The sequence below is a fragment of the Salmo salar genome, chromosome ssa05 (assembly GCF_905237065.1).
Source record: "Salmo salar chromosome ssa05, Ssal_v3.1, whole genome shotgun sequence".
In the NCBI taxonomy this organism is placed as follows: domain Eukaryota; kingdom Metazoa; phylum Chordata; class Actinopteri; order Salmoniformes; family Salmonidae; genus Salmo; species Salmo salar.
Genome location: NC_059446.1, coordinates 8,192,718 through 8,210,041, shown reverse-complemented (window position 1 = coordinate 8,210,041; position 17,324 = coordinate 8,192,718). Strand labels below are relative to the sequence as shown.

Below are 17,324 nucleotides of genomic sequence, written 5' to 3'. Positions count from 1 at the left end.
ACAATCTAAAGATTTTTTTTTAATGTTCTTGCAACATTATAATTTTTTTTGTTGCAACCTAATAGAAACATTGTAATAATCAACACAACTGGACAGTTTTTGTGTAACGGCTGTCTTCAAAAATGGACCAAGGCGCAGCGGGAATGTGGATACTCATAGTTTATTAATAAACACAAGTAAAGCATCCACAGGGAAAACAATAAACGATACTCACGAAGACAGGAACAGTTTTGCAGGCACACAACACACAGTGCAAAAACAACTACCCACAACCCCAAAGAAAAACACACACTCCTATATAGGACTCCCAATCAAAGGCAACTCAACACACCTGCCTTCAATTGGGAGTCCTAATCACCAACACAACACTTAACACACAAAAAACCTGCCACGTCCTGACCAAAACTAATACAATTGCTCCCTCTGCTGGTCAGGACGTGACATTTTGTTTTATGAGAACATTTGCAGCAACCTAACGAATGTTCTGGGAACTTTCACTGAACCAATTTATGTTTGCTGGGTAGCCAGCTGGAGGCTCAGCTCACCATGGTAACAGCAGAAAACTGTAAGAGGCAGTTAAATATCATTTCTCTCTTTTTTTGCCATGTTGGCTAAATATTAGTGACATTTTGTATTCTGGTAGGCCTACTTATCCCAACACATGGTAGTTTATTTAGTAGAATTAATCAATTGCATCATATTGTAAGTGCATGTGTGCACTTTGCAGTTATCTTTGCCACACCAAACATGGTAATGATGATGATAGACATCAGATTTATTTATAAAAAATAAAATAAAAAGGTGTACTTTCACCCTCTTTTCTCCCCAATTTCGTGTCAAAAGGCAGTCATTTGTCAGTGTGTGGTGACTGACCTGTCTAGGTGTCTATCTACTCTGTCAAAAGGCAGTCGTCAGCACTAAAAAAGTGATAACAACACGAACCCCAGTAAAAAAAACAAAAAAACATTAGAGACCGGGCTCTGTATTTGTATTGGCTGAGAAGGAAGTGTGCGTCAGCTTGTTGTCATTGCGTGGAGAGGGATAAGGAGCGGACATACACAGGTCCCTCTCACTGTCACGATGCGGAGCATCCAGGAGAGTCTGTGGGTCCTACCTCTGCTACTACTGGGGCTGTTACAGCACTGGGCTGCAGGCAACTCATTCAGTCAGGTAATTCCTGCTGTAAATTGATTAATATATTATATTGCCTACTTATATTACGATTGATACAATATCATTTCCTTTGAAAATATAGTTGGGATAACTCAATTGCGACACAGGCTAATCTTTTACATGTGACATATTTTCTTTATCGTTTCGGTGGAGTAAATTATTATTCTGTTTATTTCACAATCCAGTGCTTGTTGTTCAAATAGAAATAATAAATCTGGGGACAAAACTAAATATTTACCGATCCTTGGAGCGTCACGCGAAACATTACGCAAAACGCGCCTGTTATTTTACTACCAACATTTGTAACTTGAGTCTGATAGTTATCAGTACAAAACAGTTACATTTGATAATACTTGTGGAATATAAAAATACTTGCTTGATATACACTACCGTACAAAAGTTTTAAAATAGAAATGTACATGTTTTTGAAAGAAAAGCAATTTTTTGGTCCATTAAAATAACATCAAATTGATCAGAAATACAGTGTAGACATTGTTAATGTTGTAAATGACGATTGTAGCTGGAAACGGCAGATTTTTTATGGAATATCTACATAGGCCCATTATCAGCAACCATCACTCCTGTGTTCTAATGGCACATTGTGTTAGTTAATCCAAGTGAATCATTTTAAAAGGCTAATTGATTATTAGAAAACCCTTTTGCAATTATGTTATCACAGCTGAAAACTGTTGTGCTGATTAAAGAAGCAATAAAACTGTCCTTCTTTAGACTAGTTGAGTATCTGGAGCATCAGCATTTGTGGGTTCGATTACAGGTTTAAAATGTCCAGAAACAAAGAACTTTCTTCTGAAATTCGTCAGTCTATTCTTGTTCTAAGAAATGAAGGCTATTCCATGAGAGAAATTGTCAAGAAATTGAAGATCTCATACAACGCTGTGTACTACTCCCCTCACAGAACAGCGCAAACTGGCTCTAAACAGAATAGAAAGAGGAGTGGGAGGCCACGGTGCACAACTGAGCAAAAGGACAAGTACATTAGAGTGTCTAGGTTGAGAAACAGACGCCTCACAAGTCCTCAACTGGCAGCTTCATTAAATAGTACCCGCAAAACACCAGTCTCAAAGTCAACAGTGGAGAGGCGACTCCGGAATGCTGGCCTTCTAGGCAGAGTTCCTCTGTCCAGTGTCTGTGTTCTTTTGCCCATGTTAATCTTTTATTTTTATTGGCCAGTCTGAAATATAGTTTTTTTCTTTGCAACTCTGCCTAGAAGGCCAGCATCCCGGAGTCGCCTCTAATCGAACCCACAAATGCTGATGCTCCAGATACTCAACTAGTCTAAAGAAGGCCAGTTTTATTGCTTCTTTAATCAGTTTTAACAGTTTTCAAGCTTTGCTAACATAATTGCAAAAGGGTTTTCTAATGATCAATTAGCCTTTTATAATGATAAACATGGATTAGCTAACACAATGTGCCATTGGAACACAGGAGTGATGGTTGCTGATAATGGGCCTCTGTACGCCTATGTAGATATTCCATAAAAAAATCTGTAGTTTCCAGCTACAATAGTCATTTACAACATTAACAATGTCCACACTGTATTTCTGATCAATTGGATGTTATTTTAGTGGACAAAAAATGTGCTTTTCTTTGAAAAACAAGGACATTTCTAAGTGACCCCAAACTTTTGAACAGTACTGTATATTTTCTAGTTTCTTTGCAAATACAACACATTTCTATGTGAAAACTAAAATGGTCTAGTTATTTATTTTTAGTAGATGCTCTTATTCAGAGAGATTTAAAGTAGTGAGTGCATACATTTTCAAACTAGGCCCCCATAGGAATCAAACCCACAACTCTAGCATTGCAAGCACCGTGCTCTACTAACTGAGCCACGTCATCACATTACAAACCACTTGATGACTCAATGTACTCAGTTACTGTATTGTGTTTTTCTCCATGCTGATAGAAAGTCTACAGGTACAAACCCAGATGACCAGCCTATATACAATACTGTATTGTACATTTATATTAAGTGGTTTGTAAGGATGGTAAATGAATACGGCACAAAAAGTGGTTATTTGATCAAGAAAAATATTTAATTTGATGTGGATGTTTTGTGTTTTTGTCATAACTTTGCACCTTTTGAGAAACAAGTTTTGGTTTATTTCATTCACTTTATGAGTTTTGTAAATTTATTCATTGTATTTTCATCTTAAAATACTTGATTTCTTCTTATCCCTTGCGCAAATAGCCTACAGCTGTATCTGTCCAGAGCTCGCTCTGGCAGGGAAACTCTGAGGGCCCAGAATAGTTGATAGATACAATGTTGCAAGTTCATTGCAACGCAGATCGGTAGAAATGTTAAGATAAATTGTAAATTGACACTCCACATGAAAAAGGTTGCCGACCCCTTCGGGAGCATAATGGCAGGTGGGAGGAGGAGGGTTGGGAATTTATATATTTTTTGTTCTGGTTATCTTGATCTCTTGCTCCCTCTTTGAGTCATTTGTGTGTCTTAATTATTTCATCAAACAGTGTGCTTAAGTGTCTAACTCAATCCGCAGACATGCACTGAGCTTGTCTGATGCTTTAAGCCAGAGGTGTTAATTTCATTCCGCAGAGGGCCAAATGTCTGCAGGTTTTCACTTTTCCCTTGTAGTTGATTGATGAATTGAGGTGACTGATTAGTAAGGAACTCCCCTCACCTGGTCATCTAGGTCTTAATTGAAAGGCAAAAAACTAAAACCAGCAGACACTAGGCCCTCCTCGGAATGAGATTAACACCTCTGGCTTAAAGCATCAGACAAGCTCAGTGCATGTAGTTGATTTTATTAAAAACACATAGGGTGTGTCTATATATGGAAAAATACACGTTTACAAATTTAGACCAATCAATTGGTTGAAAGAACAGACGACTCTCGGTTGACCAAGATGTATTTTAAGCGGGGACAGCCCTAGACAGATAAATACACATTATTTATTATGTAAAACAAATAGAATAATTGTGCTTACATTCTTGGTCTACAAGACTAGAGTGGTAGACATCACTATTGGATGTCATTGATTAGTTTAGATTTTTGTTGAAGATTGAAAACTGGGTCTACATGCATTTGGTCTATTTTCTGACACTTACAGCTGATAGAACCACAAAAAAAGCACATGCATAAATATACAGCAGAGAATATGCATAAATGTTTAAACGTCTGTGTGTGTGTGTGTGTGTGTGTGTGTGTGTGTGTGTGTGTGTGTGTGTGTGTGTGTGTGCGTGTGTGTGTGTGTGTGTGTTCATCTTCAGGTGTGTGACCCATCAAAAGATGGCACCATCTACAACTATAATGCTAAGACCCTGAATGGGAGTCGTTCAGTCTCCCTCAGTGAGTACATGGGGAAGACCGTCCTCTTCGTTAACGTAGCCTCTTACTGAGGACTCACCTTCCAGTACCTGGGTAAGACTGTCTGGCTTAAGACTAACAGTATAACAGTAGACTAACAGTTGAATTAGCTAACAGTAGATTTACAGTTGAGTTAGCTAACGGTAGACTAACAGTTGAGTTAGCTAACAATAGGCTAACAGGAGAGTTAGCTAACAGTAGACTAGTGTAACCGATGTGAAATGGCTAGCGAGTTAGCGGGGTGCGCGCTAATAGCGTTTCAATCGGTGACGTTACTCGCTCTGAGACCTTGAAGTAGTTGTTCCCCTTGCTCTGCAAGGGCCGCGGCTTTTGTGGTGCGATGGGTAACGATGATTCGAGGATGGCTGTTGTCGATGTGTGTAGAAGGTCCCTGGTTCAAGCCCAGGTAGGGGCGAGGAGAGGGATGGAAGCAAAACTATTACACTAGCCCCAAACTTAAGCTTGGGTGATATACCGTTGGTATGATTATTATATATATATTTTTTAATATATAATTTTTTGTACTTTTACCCCTTATTTCTCCCTAATTTCGTGATATCAAATTGGTAGTTACAGTCTTGTCTCATCGCTGAAACAACCCTATGGAGAGGAGAGGCAAAGGTCAAGAGCCACGTGTCCTCAGAAACACAACACTGCCAAGCCGCTTTGCTTCTTGACACACTGCTCGCTTAACCCGGAAGCCAGCCACACTAATGTGTCAGAGGAAACACCGACCAACTGATGACCGAAGTCAGCTTGCAGGTGCACGGCCCGCTACAAGGAATCACTGGAGCACGATGAGAGAAGGAAATCCCGTCCGGCCAAATCCTTACCTAACACAGACGACCCTGGGCCAATTGTGCACCGCCTCATGGGTCTCCCGGTCACTGCCTGCTGTGACACAGCCTGGGATCGAACCCGGGGCTGTAGTGAAGCCTCAAGCACTGCGATGCAATGCATTAGACTGCTGCGCCTCTCGGGAGGCCCGCACAGTGTGATCTTCAATACCGTTTTTTTTTGGGGGGGGCACCCCACTTCGCCTTGCGGGGTCTGCGTGCCACGCCAATGCTTATAACTATAGGAAATCTAAGATGTGTCAAATAAATTATATCAGTGCTCCTGCTATGCATTTGGTTAACTATCTTGCTGGCTAAGTGTCTAGATGTCAAGATCAAGCTTCTTGGTTACAGCAGAGACGTTCAACCCCCTCCTGGATCAAGATCCCAGTTGCCTAAATGATTGTTGTTTTTTATAGCGGCGCTTGTGTACACATTCGGTATACCCTGATATGGTGCAGAAACGTTGAGACGGTATGAACATCTGGATACAGCCCAACCTTACCCACACTTAGTTTATCCCCAAAACCCCACAACCTGATTCACTGTAAATCCCTCTTACAATGAGCAGGTCCAGACTAACAGGCTTGACTGACTGACAGGCCTACATTCAATCAGATCAAGTGTTAACCGGCGTTAGCCGACACCAACATAACTAATGTTTCGGCAGTGACAGAGGTGGAACTGCATTGGAGCTGACAAATCAGTGAGCAGCTGTTCTTGTGATCATTGTCAGGAAGCCCCACCCATCCCACCCCAGTTTGCAGTCAGAAGGAGGAAGTGTAGGCTATATAGAAATAATGACACTCAAATAGAAAAATCAGGAAGCAAAATAATGACAATTTCTATCAGCCTAATCGAGATGTAGATTACATCTCACATTCCAGTGTTGACTTGTAAACAAAGGCTGCATGGGATTTCTGTGAATGCGACTATACGTGCAGCCAATGACAATGTTCGCTTTAGGTATAATCCCGGGTGTCAAAGCTGTCGTAAGAATTGGACCAAGGTGCAGCGGGAACGTGTATGCACATCTTCTTTATTATATAAAAAGAAGGAAATAATAAACAAAACACGTATACAAACGCAACGAACGACACTAACAGACCTGTCAGGCGAACATACACTAAACAGGCGACAACTACCCACAAATCCCAATACATAGGACCTTCAATCAGAGGCAACGAGGAACAGCTGCCTCCAATTGAAGGTCCATCAAAACCCTAAACATAGAACTAAAAGGACTAGACTAGAACATAGAAATGACTAACATAGAACATAAACCAACAAACCCTGGAACACATAAACCAAACACCCCTCTACCTAAATACATAGCCCGAACCACATAAAACAAACACCCCCTGCCACGTCCTGACCAAACTACAATAACAAATAACCCCTTTACTGGTCAGGACGTGACACCGGGAGCCGTTTGTGGATTTGACAGCTCTAACGCAGTTCCAACTCCGACATGCCAAAACAACCCGCAATGTAATTGTCGGCTAAAGCGTATATCTGATTGAATGAAGCCCGTAAAGCACTCTTCAACAAAGAGAAAGAGGCTAGTCCATACGTGAGGAGAAGAGGAAGAACTATAGTGTACGCCCTACTTAATGTACGTTGTTTTGAAATCTGATTTTGTCCTCAATTTACCCAAGGGTTTATTATGTTGTTATTATACAACCTTTAATCCATCTGTGTGTGTGTGTGTGTGTGTGTGTGTGTGTGTGTGTGTGTGTGTGTGTGTGTGTGTGTGTGTGTGTGTGTGTGTGTGTGTGTGTGTGATCTAATCAGAGTTGAATGCACTACACAAGGAGATGAAGGATTATGGGTTCACCATTCTCGGGTTCCCCTCCAATCAGTTTGGAAAGCAGGAGCCAGGAGACAATCATGAGATTCTGGCCTCTCTAAAGTAAGTATTGTTTGTCTCAGAGACCCGTTAACATGAAAAAGCATACGTCATTAAACTGACATATTGTGATGGGGGAATTTGTATTATGCTAATTAGATTTATGCTGGGGCGCAGACATCGACCTTAGGGGGTCAAAAGACATAGTGGTGTAATGTATACGATATATATTACCAATGTTTTATTACATACGATATACATTACCAATGTTTTATTACATAGGGGAAATATAAACTTAAAACTAATCCAATTGTCCTGCATGCCTGAATGCAGGCAACAAGACAGCAATAAAGGCAAATCTTCTGTCAATCAACACAGCTTCTTTTAGTTTGGAAAAAAAGCCATCTAAGGAGCGATATACAGATCCCTAAGGTATAACCCACTCTGAGAAACATATACAACATTCCTATGGTATCTGGTCCCTCTAGCCCGCTCTAGACGCTACTCCTGGCCAGCTTAAACCCCATGTACACCAGACTAGAAACCCTGGTTTCACCAGCATCTGCCTTCAGTATATTTGGGTTTTTATAACCTGGGTTGTTAACCTCTGGCGAAAGCAGAGTTTGTATGTATAAGAGGCTTAACAGTGTTGTGGTTTGTGTTCGTGTCACATAGTCTATCTATCTAGGGCAATAGCTCAGTGAGTGAGGCACCCATTCAAAATGTCCGTTAAGTGGCTCAAAAGCATGTCTAGGCAATGGCAGTGTCCCAAATGGCACCCTATTCCATAAATAGTGCACTACTTTTGACCAGAGCCTCATGGGGCCTGGTCAAAAGTAACACACTATATAGGGAATAGATTGCCATTTGGGAAGTACACCAGTGATAAGGGTATCTATCTTTCCTTGGGTTCCAGGCATGTCCGACCAGGAAATGGATTCGTTCCAAACTTCCTGCTATTCCAGAGGGGGGATGTGAATGGAGACACAGAACAAGGAGTCTACACTTTCCTCAAAGTAAGCAAGTGATTAGGGTTGCAAAAATCTGGACACACACCCAAAATGTCCAGGTTTTACGGAAATCCTGGTTAGAAGATTCCTGGAATCATGAGGGAATAAGCAAGAAATCTGAAAATCTCCAACCAGGACTTCTGGAAAACTGGAACATTTTGGGTAATTTACCGGATTTCTGCCATCCTTCAGGTGATTGTTGTTGTCATCCTAGTGTACAGCGGGTCAATAACCCTTTGTGGGCGACTTACTTCCCACTATAATCCTGACTCAATTCTTGTGGAAGTGACAGTTGGCAAAATCACCGTGTAACACATATGCAACTGGGTTACACAGAGCGGGAATTATATCCTAACATTCAGGGGGAACACTTTTGGGTGCACACCTGTTCTTAATAGGCTTATTAGTAAAGACGTGTCATTTAACAGTAAAAATGTATGACATTTTAATGTGGCATGAACACAACCAGTTATGTTTTCATCTGATTGTCAAACAAATCACTTCAAAAAGTAGGCTACTTGTGGCTGTGCATGTTTGTCCACTCCAAAATAATTCCAGCATCCAAACAGTGCACTGTGCATGCACCATTTGATGAATGGAAATAGACATCTGTTAAAAACAGTGTAGTGACATTCGGTGATTGTCACTAGGCCTACTACTACAGTAGGTGTATCATGGATGCCAAGGGAAGCCATGCTTCCCCAAAAATGTACAAAAAATTAAGTATAATTTTTTTTTTCTTCATTATTTTCCTTCAATTTGCAAGTGGTTGGATCTACAGTTGAAGTCGGGAAGTTTCCATACACTTAGGTTGGAGTCATTAAAACTTGTTTTTCAACCACTCCACAGATTTCTTGTTAACAAACTATAGTTTTGGCAAGTCGGTTAGGACATCTACTTTGTGCATGACACAAGTAATTTTTCCAACAATTGTTTACAGACAGATTATTTCACTTATAATTCACTGTATCACAATTCCAGTGGGTCAGAAGTTTACATACACTAAGTTGTCTGTGCCTTTAAACAGTTTGGAAAATTCCAGAAAATGATGTCATGGCTTTAGAAGCTTCTGATAGGCTAATTGACATAATTTGAGTCAATTGGAGGTGTACCTGTGGATGTATTTCAAGGCCTACCTTCAAACTCAGTGCCTCTTTGCTTGACATTATGGGAAAATCAAATGAAATTAGCCAAGACCTCATAAAAAAAATTGTAGACCTCCACAAGTCTGGTTCATCCTTGGGAGCAATTTCCAAATGCCTGAAGGTACCACGTTCATCTGTACAAACAATAATACGCAAGTATAAACACCATGGGACCACGCAGCCGTCATACCGCTCAGGAAGGAGACGTGTTCTGTCTCCTAGAGGTGAACGTACTTTGGTGTGAAAAGTGCAAATCAATCCCAGAACAACAGCAAAGGACCTTGTGAAGATGCTGGAGGAAAGAGGTACAAAAGTATCTATATCCACAGTAAAACAAGTCCTATATTGACATAACCTGAAAGGCCGCTCAGCAAGGAAGAAGCCACTGCTCCAAAACCACCATAACAAAGCCAGACTACGCTTTACAACCGTGAAGCATGGGGGTGGCAGCGTCATGTTGCGCAGTGCTTTGCTGCAGGAGGGACTGGTGCACTTCACAAAATAGATGGCATATATAGGAAGAAAAATTATGTGGATATATTGAAGCAACATCTCAAGACATCAGTCAGGAAGTTAAAGCTTGGTCATAAATGGGTCTTCCAAATGGACAATGACCCCAAGCATACTTCCAAAGTTGTGGAAAAATGGCTTAAGGACAACAAGTCAAGGTATTGGAGTGGCCATCACAAAGCCCTGACCTCAATCCTATAGAAAATTTGGGGGCAGAACTGAAAAAGTGTGTGCGAGCAAGGAGGCCTACAAACCTGACTCAGTTACACCAGCTCTGTCAGGAGGAATGTGCCAAAATTCACCCAACTTATTGTGGGAAGCTTGTGGAAGGCTACCCAAAATGTTTGACCCAAGTTAAACAATTTAAAGGCAATTCTACCAAATACAAATTGAGTGTATGTAAACTTCTGACCCACTGGGAATGTGAGGAAAGAAATAAAAGCTGAAATAAATCACTCTCTATTATTCTGACATTTCACATTCTTAAACTAAAGTGTTGATCCTAAGTGATCTAAGACAGGGAATTTTTACTCAGATTAAATGTCAGGAATTGTGAGAAACTGAGTTTAAAATGTATTTGGCTAAGGTGTATGTAAACCTCCAACTTCCAATATATATCACATGAGAAAGCATCTGAGTGAGCGAAACAGCACCCCTCTGTCTCGGTATTTGTAGCCCATGTATTTGATGCTGTCTGGCCAAAACGGGATGACATGGGATCCTTACTGTAGCTCCCGTAAAATAGAGGACAAGACAACCTGCCTAACCCTAGTTCTAACCATGTCTTTTAGAATGGTTCTAACCATTTAACCCTGCCTTCTAGAACTGTTCTAACCCTATAACCCTGTCTTCTAGAACTGTTCTAACCCTATAACCCTGTCTTCTAGAACTGTTCTAACCCTATAACCCTGTCTTCTAGAACTGTTCTAACCCTCTAACCCTGTCTTCTAGAACTGTTCTAACCCTGTCTTCTAGAACTGTTCTAACCCTATAACCCTGTCTTCTAGAACTGTTTCAACCCTATAACCCTGTCTTCTAGAACTGTTCTAACCCTCTAACCCTGTCTTCTAGAACTGTTCTAACCCTATAACCCTGTCTTCTAGAACTGTTCTAACCCTCTAACCCTGTCTTCTAGAACTGTTCTAACCCTGTCTTCTAGAACTGTTCTAACCCTCTAACCCTGTCTTCTAGAACTGTTCTAACCCTATAACCCTGTCTTCTAGAACTGTTCTAACCCTGTCTTCTAGAACTGTTCTAACCATATAACCCTGTCTTCTAGAACTGTTCTAACCCTATAACCCTGTCTTCTAGAACTGTTCTAACCCTGTCTTCTAGAACTGTTCTAACCCTGTCTTCTAGAACTGTTCTAACCCTGTCTTCTAGAACTGTTCTAACCCTCTAACCCTGTCTTCTAGAACTGTTCTAACCCTGTCTTCTAGAACTGTTCTAACCCTATAACCCTGTCTTCTAGAACTGTTCTAACCCTATAACCCTGTCTTCTAGAACTGTTCTAACCCTGTCTTCTAGAACTGTTCTAACCCTCTAACCCTGTCTTCTAGAACTGTTCTAACCCTGTCTTCTAGAACTGTTCTAACCCTGTCTTCTAGAACTGTTCTAACCCTGTCTTCTAGAACTGTTCTAACCCTATAACCCTGTCTTCTAGAACTGTTCTAACCCTATAACTGTCTTCTAGAACTGTTCTAACCCTGTCTTCTAGAACTGTTCTAACCCTATAACTGTCTTCTAGAACCGTTCTAACCCTCTAACCCTGTCTTCTAGAACTGTTCTAACCCTATAACCCTGTCTTCTAGAACTGTTCTAACCCTATAACCCTGTCTTCTAGAACTGTTCTAACCCTGTCTTCTAGAACTGTTCTAACCCTCTAACCCTGTCTTCTAGAACTGTTCTAACCCTATAACTGTCTTCTAGAACTGTTCTAACCCTCTAACCCTGTCTTCTAGAACTGTTCTAACCCTATAACTGTCTTCTAGAACTGTTCTAACTATATAACCCTGTCTTCTAGAACTCCTGCCCGCCGGTAGGGGACACCTTTGGGAACCCCACCAACAGGCTGTTCTGGGAGCCCCTGAATATGAACGACATTAAGTGGAACTTTGAGAAGTTCCTGGTCGGACCGGACGGAAAGCCCGTGATGAGGTGGTTCCCCCGGGTCACAGTGTCTGAGGTTCGGGTGGACATCATCAAATACTTCAATCAGCTCTTCTCCCAGTCCACCCAGCAGAACATTGACTAAGATTTTACTGTGGTTATGTCCCAAATGGCACAGTATTCCCTATGTAGTCCATTACTGGAAATTCATTATATAAGGAATAGGGTGTCATTTGCGACTCAGCCTGTGCTGTCATCAGGGCTGGGGTCAATTCTATTTCAGTTGAGTAAATTCCTGAATTGAAATGGAATTCATTCCATCCCCGATAGGCTGGATTAGATTTTTTTTAAATGGATTTATTAGAGATCGCCCCTTTAGATACATGAAATCACAGGGGAACGGTTTCCAGGATTCAGATTAAACTTCTTTCTGGACTAAAAAGCACTTTCAAATGGAAATCCTCCAATGACTATGCTTCAAATTTTACTTCAGGAGTAGGCTTAATCTGGGTCAGGAAAACCAAAATGGTCCTACAACACTTTTCCCCATCCTTTTCAACCCCCCCCCCTCCCCTTGTAAAAAAAAACAGACAGACCATAAGTAGAGTAGAAGGTCTAGAAATCAGTCGATGGTGGTACTGGGTTGTAGGTCATTGAGGTGGCATGTTGTATGAAGGCGAGGCTTGAAAACAGTGATTCTGTGGTGCCAAGCCTGAGTTCTAGGGTCCAGGCCAGTCCTTCAGTGCATTCAGGCTGGGCCTGGTAACCCAAGGAGCCATGCTACCTCCTCGTCCTACCACCCAGACCAGACACCTGGTTACCCACTGCTGCTGCCTGACTAATTCATGTCAATAAATCACATCAATGCAACATGGAGTGTGGTGCCAACTTCTTCCTGTAAACGATGATGTCATGTGGTGCGTGGCCACACACATGCTTTCACAAAATGTCCAGGTCAACAATGGGTTGTTAAGAGAATCTGTTCTTTTAAGTCGAAAAACAAAAACTTAAATGAAAATAAACACCAGAGTAAAATGTACAAAGACATTTAGGATATGTTTATTAAGCCAGTCAAATACAAAAAGTCTCATCACATCAGTAATGTGCTTTTGCCTCCTGCAAAACTCCAGAACTACAAACCAGAAAAAGACAACTAACTACCAGAGGAAAAACAAAGCATTCCTTTCAAAGTGCAATTCAACCTTTAAAACATCTTCATTCAACTATTGGACCATTCTGGAATCTGTCTTTTAAAAGAAAAAGACTGTTCCAACTATTTACAGTGAACATTGTGAATAAAACACCCATCTTTACCAGCAGTCAGAATGAAACAAACACAATAAGGATTATAATAGGATACATATTCAACCCTATATAGCTTTGAGTTATGGGTTTGATTCAGGAGGAGACAGAACATTAGTTCACCACCAAATCAAATCACACATCAGGAGGATTGGAGCTCTAGGGTAGTGACCAATCCCCCAAAAAATCAGCCCCATCGCCCCCTAAACTCCAGACACTAGTCGACATAAAGCATTGGCAAAGTATAAGCAATATGGTAACAAACAAAAAAATCCACCTTGTTGTACAATGAGTTTTTATTGTTGCCATTTTGTCAACACCTATCCAATCCTCTCAGATCAACAGAAGTACCTGGGGTAAGGTACATGGCTGGGAATTCAAGCCGGCTCTATTGACAGTGTCACAGAGGTTCACAGGACTGTCAGATAGATACTGTAGATAGATAGGCGTTAGTATGAAGCAGCTGGTCTTAGAGGTGCATTGAGACAGAAGCCAGCTGAGTCAGGAATAGGACCTAAATGGCACCCTATTCCCTATATAGTGCACTACCTTTAACCAGAGCTGGGAGCAAGAGTAGTGCACTACACAGGGAATAGTGTGCCATTTGGGCAGCAGTCCCTGTCTGGCGGAGGTGGTTTATCACTGGGCTGTTAACTGAGGAAATGGCTGGCTGAACCTTAGGGGTTAGTGGAGTCTCAGCTTTAAAAAAAAATCACTTCATTTCCTCGCCTCTGACTGGATGCAAAAAGGACATGAATGACAGGTTAAAGCAATATGACGGAGACCAATTGTACCCTGTTAACGTGATATAAATTCACATATTAATGCACTTACAGCGCCTATTCTGACCATACTGCTAGCGGAGCGCTCAGGCAGGCTAACGTTTAAAGTAACCAGAACAGGCCTATACACATTACAGTAGTACTATCTAACTGTCAGCAGTAGGGAAGGAAACGAGACCAGGAAAGGAAGCCATTCAAAACTATTGGGACAAAGCCTGGGTACACTACGACCCATGACCCAATCCTCCAGACATGGCAGCTTTGTGAGTAAATATGTTGAGGACATATATATATATATATATATATATATATATATATATTGGAATCGATGATCAAATATTTAACCCAATGAAATCAAAGCAAAGGTGCTCCATTGAAATGACATTGGTCATTTTTGGCCAATCAGGTGCTCTTGTGAGGGTGTGTGTGTGTGTGTGTGTAACGAACATACGATGTCAATAGCTACAATATATTGGGAGTACACTAACATAGAAAGAACAGCATTACTAAAGACAAGTGATTTACATTTAGTCAATGCAACCATCAAAACAGTAGATTATAAATAAATGATCAATAAATCACCACAGCCATGTTTTTTGGCATGATATACCAGCTAAATTCACTTCCCAAGTTTGATGTATTATAACAATCACTTTATGAACAGTTACACTTATAGTACAGTTCTAGAACACCAATGGTACTGAAAAACAAAGAAAAACAACCACTGTTACATTTCTATGATTCCAATTCCAAGGCAATTTATCTATATATTATATATCGTTGGAATGAATACAAGTAGGATTGGATGTTATTGACATGGGAGAATGGACCCCTTAACCCTACAAGTAACAAAACAGATTTGTAAAAAAAAGAAAATATATATATATATTTGCAGTGGGACGATCGTCAACAGCTGATAATCACATAGGTATGTTGTTTTAATATTGTATTTCGATAATTTCAACCTATTACACAAAATGACTTCAGTTCCTGCATAGAATCATATAAAGCAGATATTGAATCTCCCAAAAAAATAATATGAGGTTAAACAAAGAAACACATCTAAATGGTAATATTGATGTATTATATTTCTGAATAGCGAAAACAGTGTTTGTCTCACAAGTAGGCTTATAAAAGGCAAGTATAAACAACATTACAACAGGATATCTACAGTTCAGTAGGAAAATTATAGTTCAAATCACACCGGGTCAACTGAAAACTGATTCATGCTTCTACCACCCAGCTGGATCCATGGTGAGGCAACGAAAGAACGAACGGTGGAGAGGCCCTTAGCGCTTTCCAGGGTCAATATTCTGTCGCTCTCTTTTTCCAAACCCAGTTGCTGCGGACTGATCTATAAACAGAGTAGAGGAAAAAGTTTGTGATCAATGAGATGTTAAACAATCAGCCACTCAAGAGAACAAAAGAAAAAGCGAGCGAGAGAATGGGAAAGCGAAAGAGACCGTTTGTGAATGGATGAGAGAGAGAAAGTGAGAGAGTGGCAAAAAATATATATCATGTTTCTCTGGTAGGGTTGCAAAATTCTGGGAACTTTCTCAACCAGAAAGGAGGATTCAGGATTTCCTGCGTATGCATCCTGATTCCAGGTGATCTTCAAACCAATTCAACTGGGTTCATGCAAGTGACTGAATGATCGTTCGTGGGAGGAATCCTCACTATCAGTATCTGCAACTTGGCAGTATGCACAGAACATTGTTTTGAGAACAGAAATGTTTTGGTACCCTTCCCCAGATCTATTCCTCAACAGAATCCTGTCTCTGAGCTCTACAGGCAATTCCTTTGACTTCATGGCTTGGTTTTTGCTCTGACATGCACTGTCAACTGCGGGACCTTATATAGACAGGTGTGTGCCTTTCCAAATCATGTCCAATCAATTGAATTTACCACAGGTGGACTCCAATAAAGTTGTAGAAACATCAAGGATGATCAATGGAAACAGGATGCACCTGGGCTCAATTTCAAGTCTCATAGCAAAGGGTCTGAATACTTATGTAAATAAGGTATCTGTTTTTAATAAATTAACACATTTCTAAAACCTGTTTTCACTTTGTCATTATGGGGTATTGTGTGTAGATTGATGTGGGACGTTTTTTTTATTTAATCCATTTTAAAATAAGCCTGTAACGTAAAATGTTGAAAAAGTCAAAGGGTCTGAATACTTTCCGAATGCACTGTAAGAGAACTAAGGGGACTGCCGCGGCAGAGCACACTTCAGACCGGTTCTTTATGCATCTAAGTTTGACTGTAACCTCAACAGCTTGCTGTTAATAAATCATTAATAATTTAAGATTGACTTGGTGTCCAAATGTGTATAATTTCCATGACAATTTGGCATCTGGAATGGGATGATTGATTCTGCCTGCGGAGCTCTCCAGTGAGGGTTTGCAAGGAAAACCGGTGGTGCATTTTATGAAGCGTGAGGGTAATTCCCATCTGACCAAAAGAGGATGAGGTCCCGCCCAGACCAGACCCTTACTGTGAGCTGCCTGGGAGGAGACACATCATCCGCGAACAATTAAGGGACACTGCGACCGAATTTCATTAAGTCAATTTAAATGAATTTGTATAAAATAAAGAATAAAACTAAACAAAATTAAAGGAGGGTACCACTAGTCTTAAGTAATAGCACGAGGTGTTATTCTATATGTTTGGGATGCGGCGAGACTATAGAGTCTATAGCATCTATGACTACGTGAGACTATAGAGTCTATAGCATCTATGACTACGTGAGACTATAGAGTCTATAGCATCTATGACTACGTGAGACTACAGAGTCTATAGCATCTATGACTACGTGAGACTATAGAGTCTATAGCATCTATGACTACGTGTGTTGAGATTTGAAGTAGATCCAAGAGCTGATAAGCCAGCACAAACTTTTTCAAGGTCCTAGCAGATGTTAAACAACATATTTTGACTAGTTGATGTCACAGGAACATATGTCAATGCAACAGGTCAAAAAGATAAGATTAAAAGAGAGAGGGATTGTTTACTTTAGAAGGTGCCTATTCCGCTCAACGGGACACTGTCATCTGATGTGTCTGAAGTATAATTCTGTATACGCATGGTTTTATCAAGACTTCCTGCCCAAGATGCAGTAGACTGGATTAAGATGTTTTTTGAACTGATTAAAATGTAGCATAGTGAATGTTAATTTTCTGTGGTGTCAATACTGTGTTTGATTTATTGTGTGGGATCTTTTTATTTTGGTTTCAGTGGCATTTTTTCACAGGT

At 40.6% G+C, this 17,324-nt stretch overlaps 1 protein-coding gene and 2 pseudogenes across 9 annotated transcripts in view; 1 reads left to right on the top strand and 2 right to left on the bottom strand.

Annotated features, from left to right (window-relative positions):
- Positions 1–17,324, bottom strand: part of LOC123743233 (basic proline-rich protein-like) — a 603,964-nt pseudogene that overhangs the window by 276,917 nt on the left and 309,723 nt on the right.
- Positions 903–12,855, top strand: LOC106604151 (glutathione peroxidase 3; annotated as a pseudogene). Its single transcript, XR_001328607.2, has 5 exons — positions 903–1,170; positions 4,430–4,580; positions 7,157–7,274; positions 8,128–8,227; positions 11,900–12,855. The product of XR_001328607.2 is annotated as a glutathione peroxidase 3 (transcript).
- tnip1 (TNFAIP3 interacting protein 1) overlaps positions 13,029–17,324 on the bottom strand; it is a 43,343-nt gene continuing 39,047 nt past the window's right edge. For all 8 annotated transcript variants that reach the window (XM_014198561.2, XM_014198560.2, XM_014198557.2 and 5 more), the window contains one exon: positions 13,029–15,423. In XM_014198561.2, the coding sequence (XP_014054036.2) occupies positions 15,359–15,423 (65 nt within the window). In that variant the 3' untranslated portion in view covers positions 13,029–15,358. The remainder of the gene's footprint in view (positions 15,424–17,324) is intronic.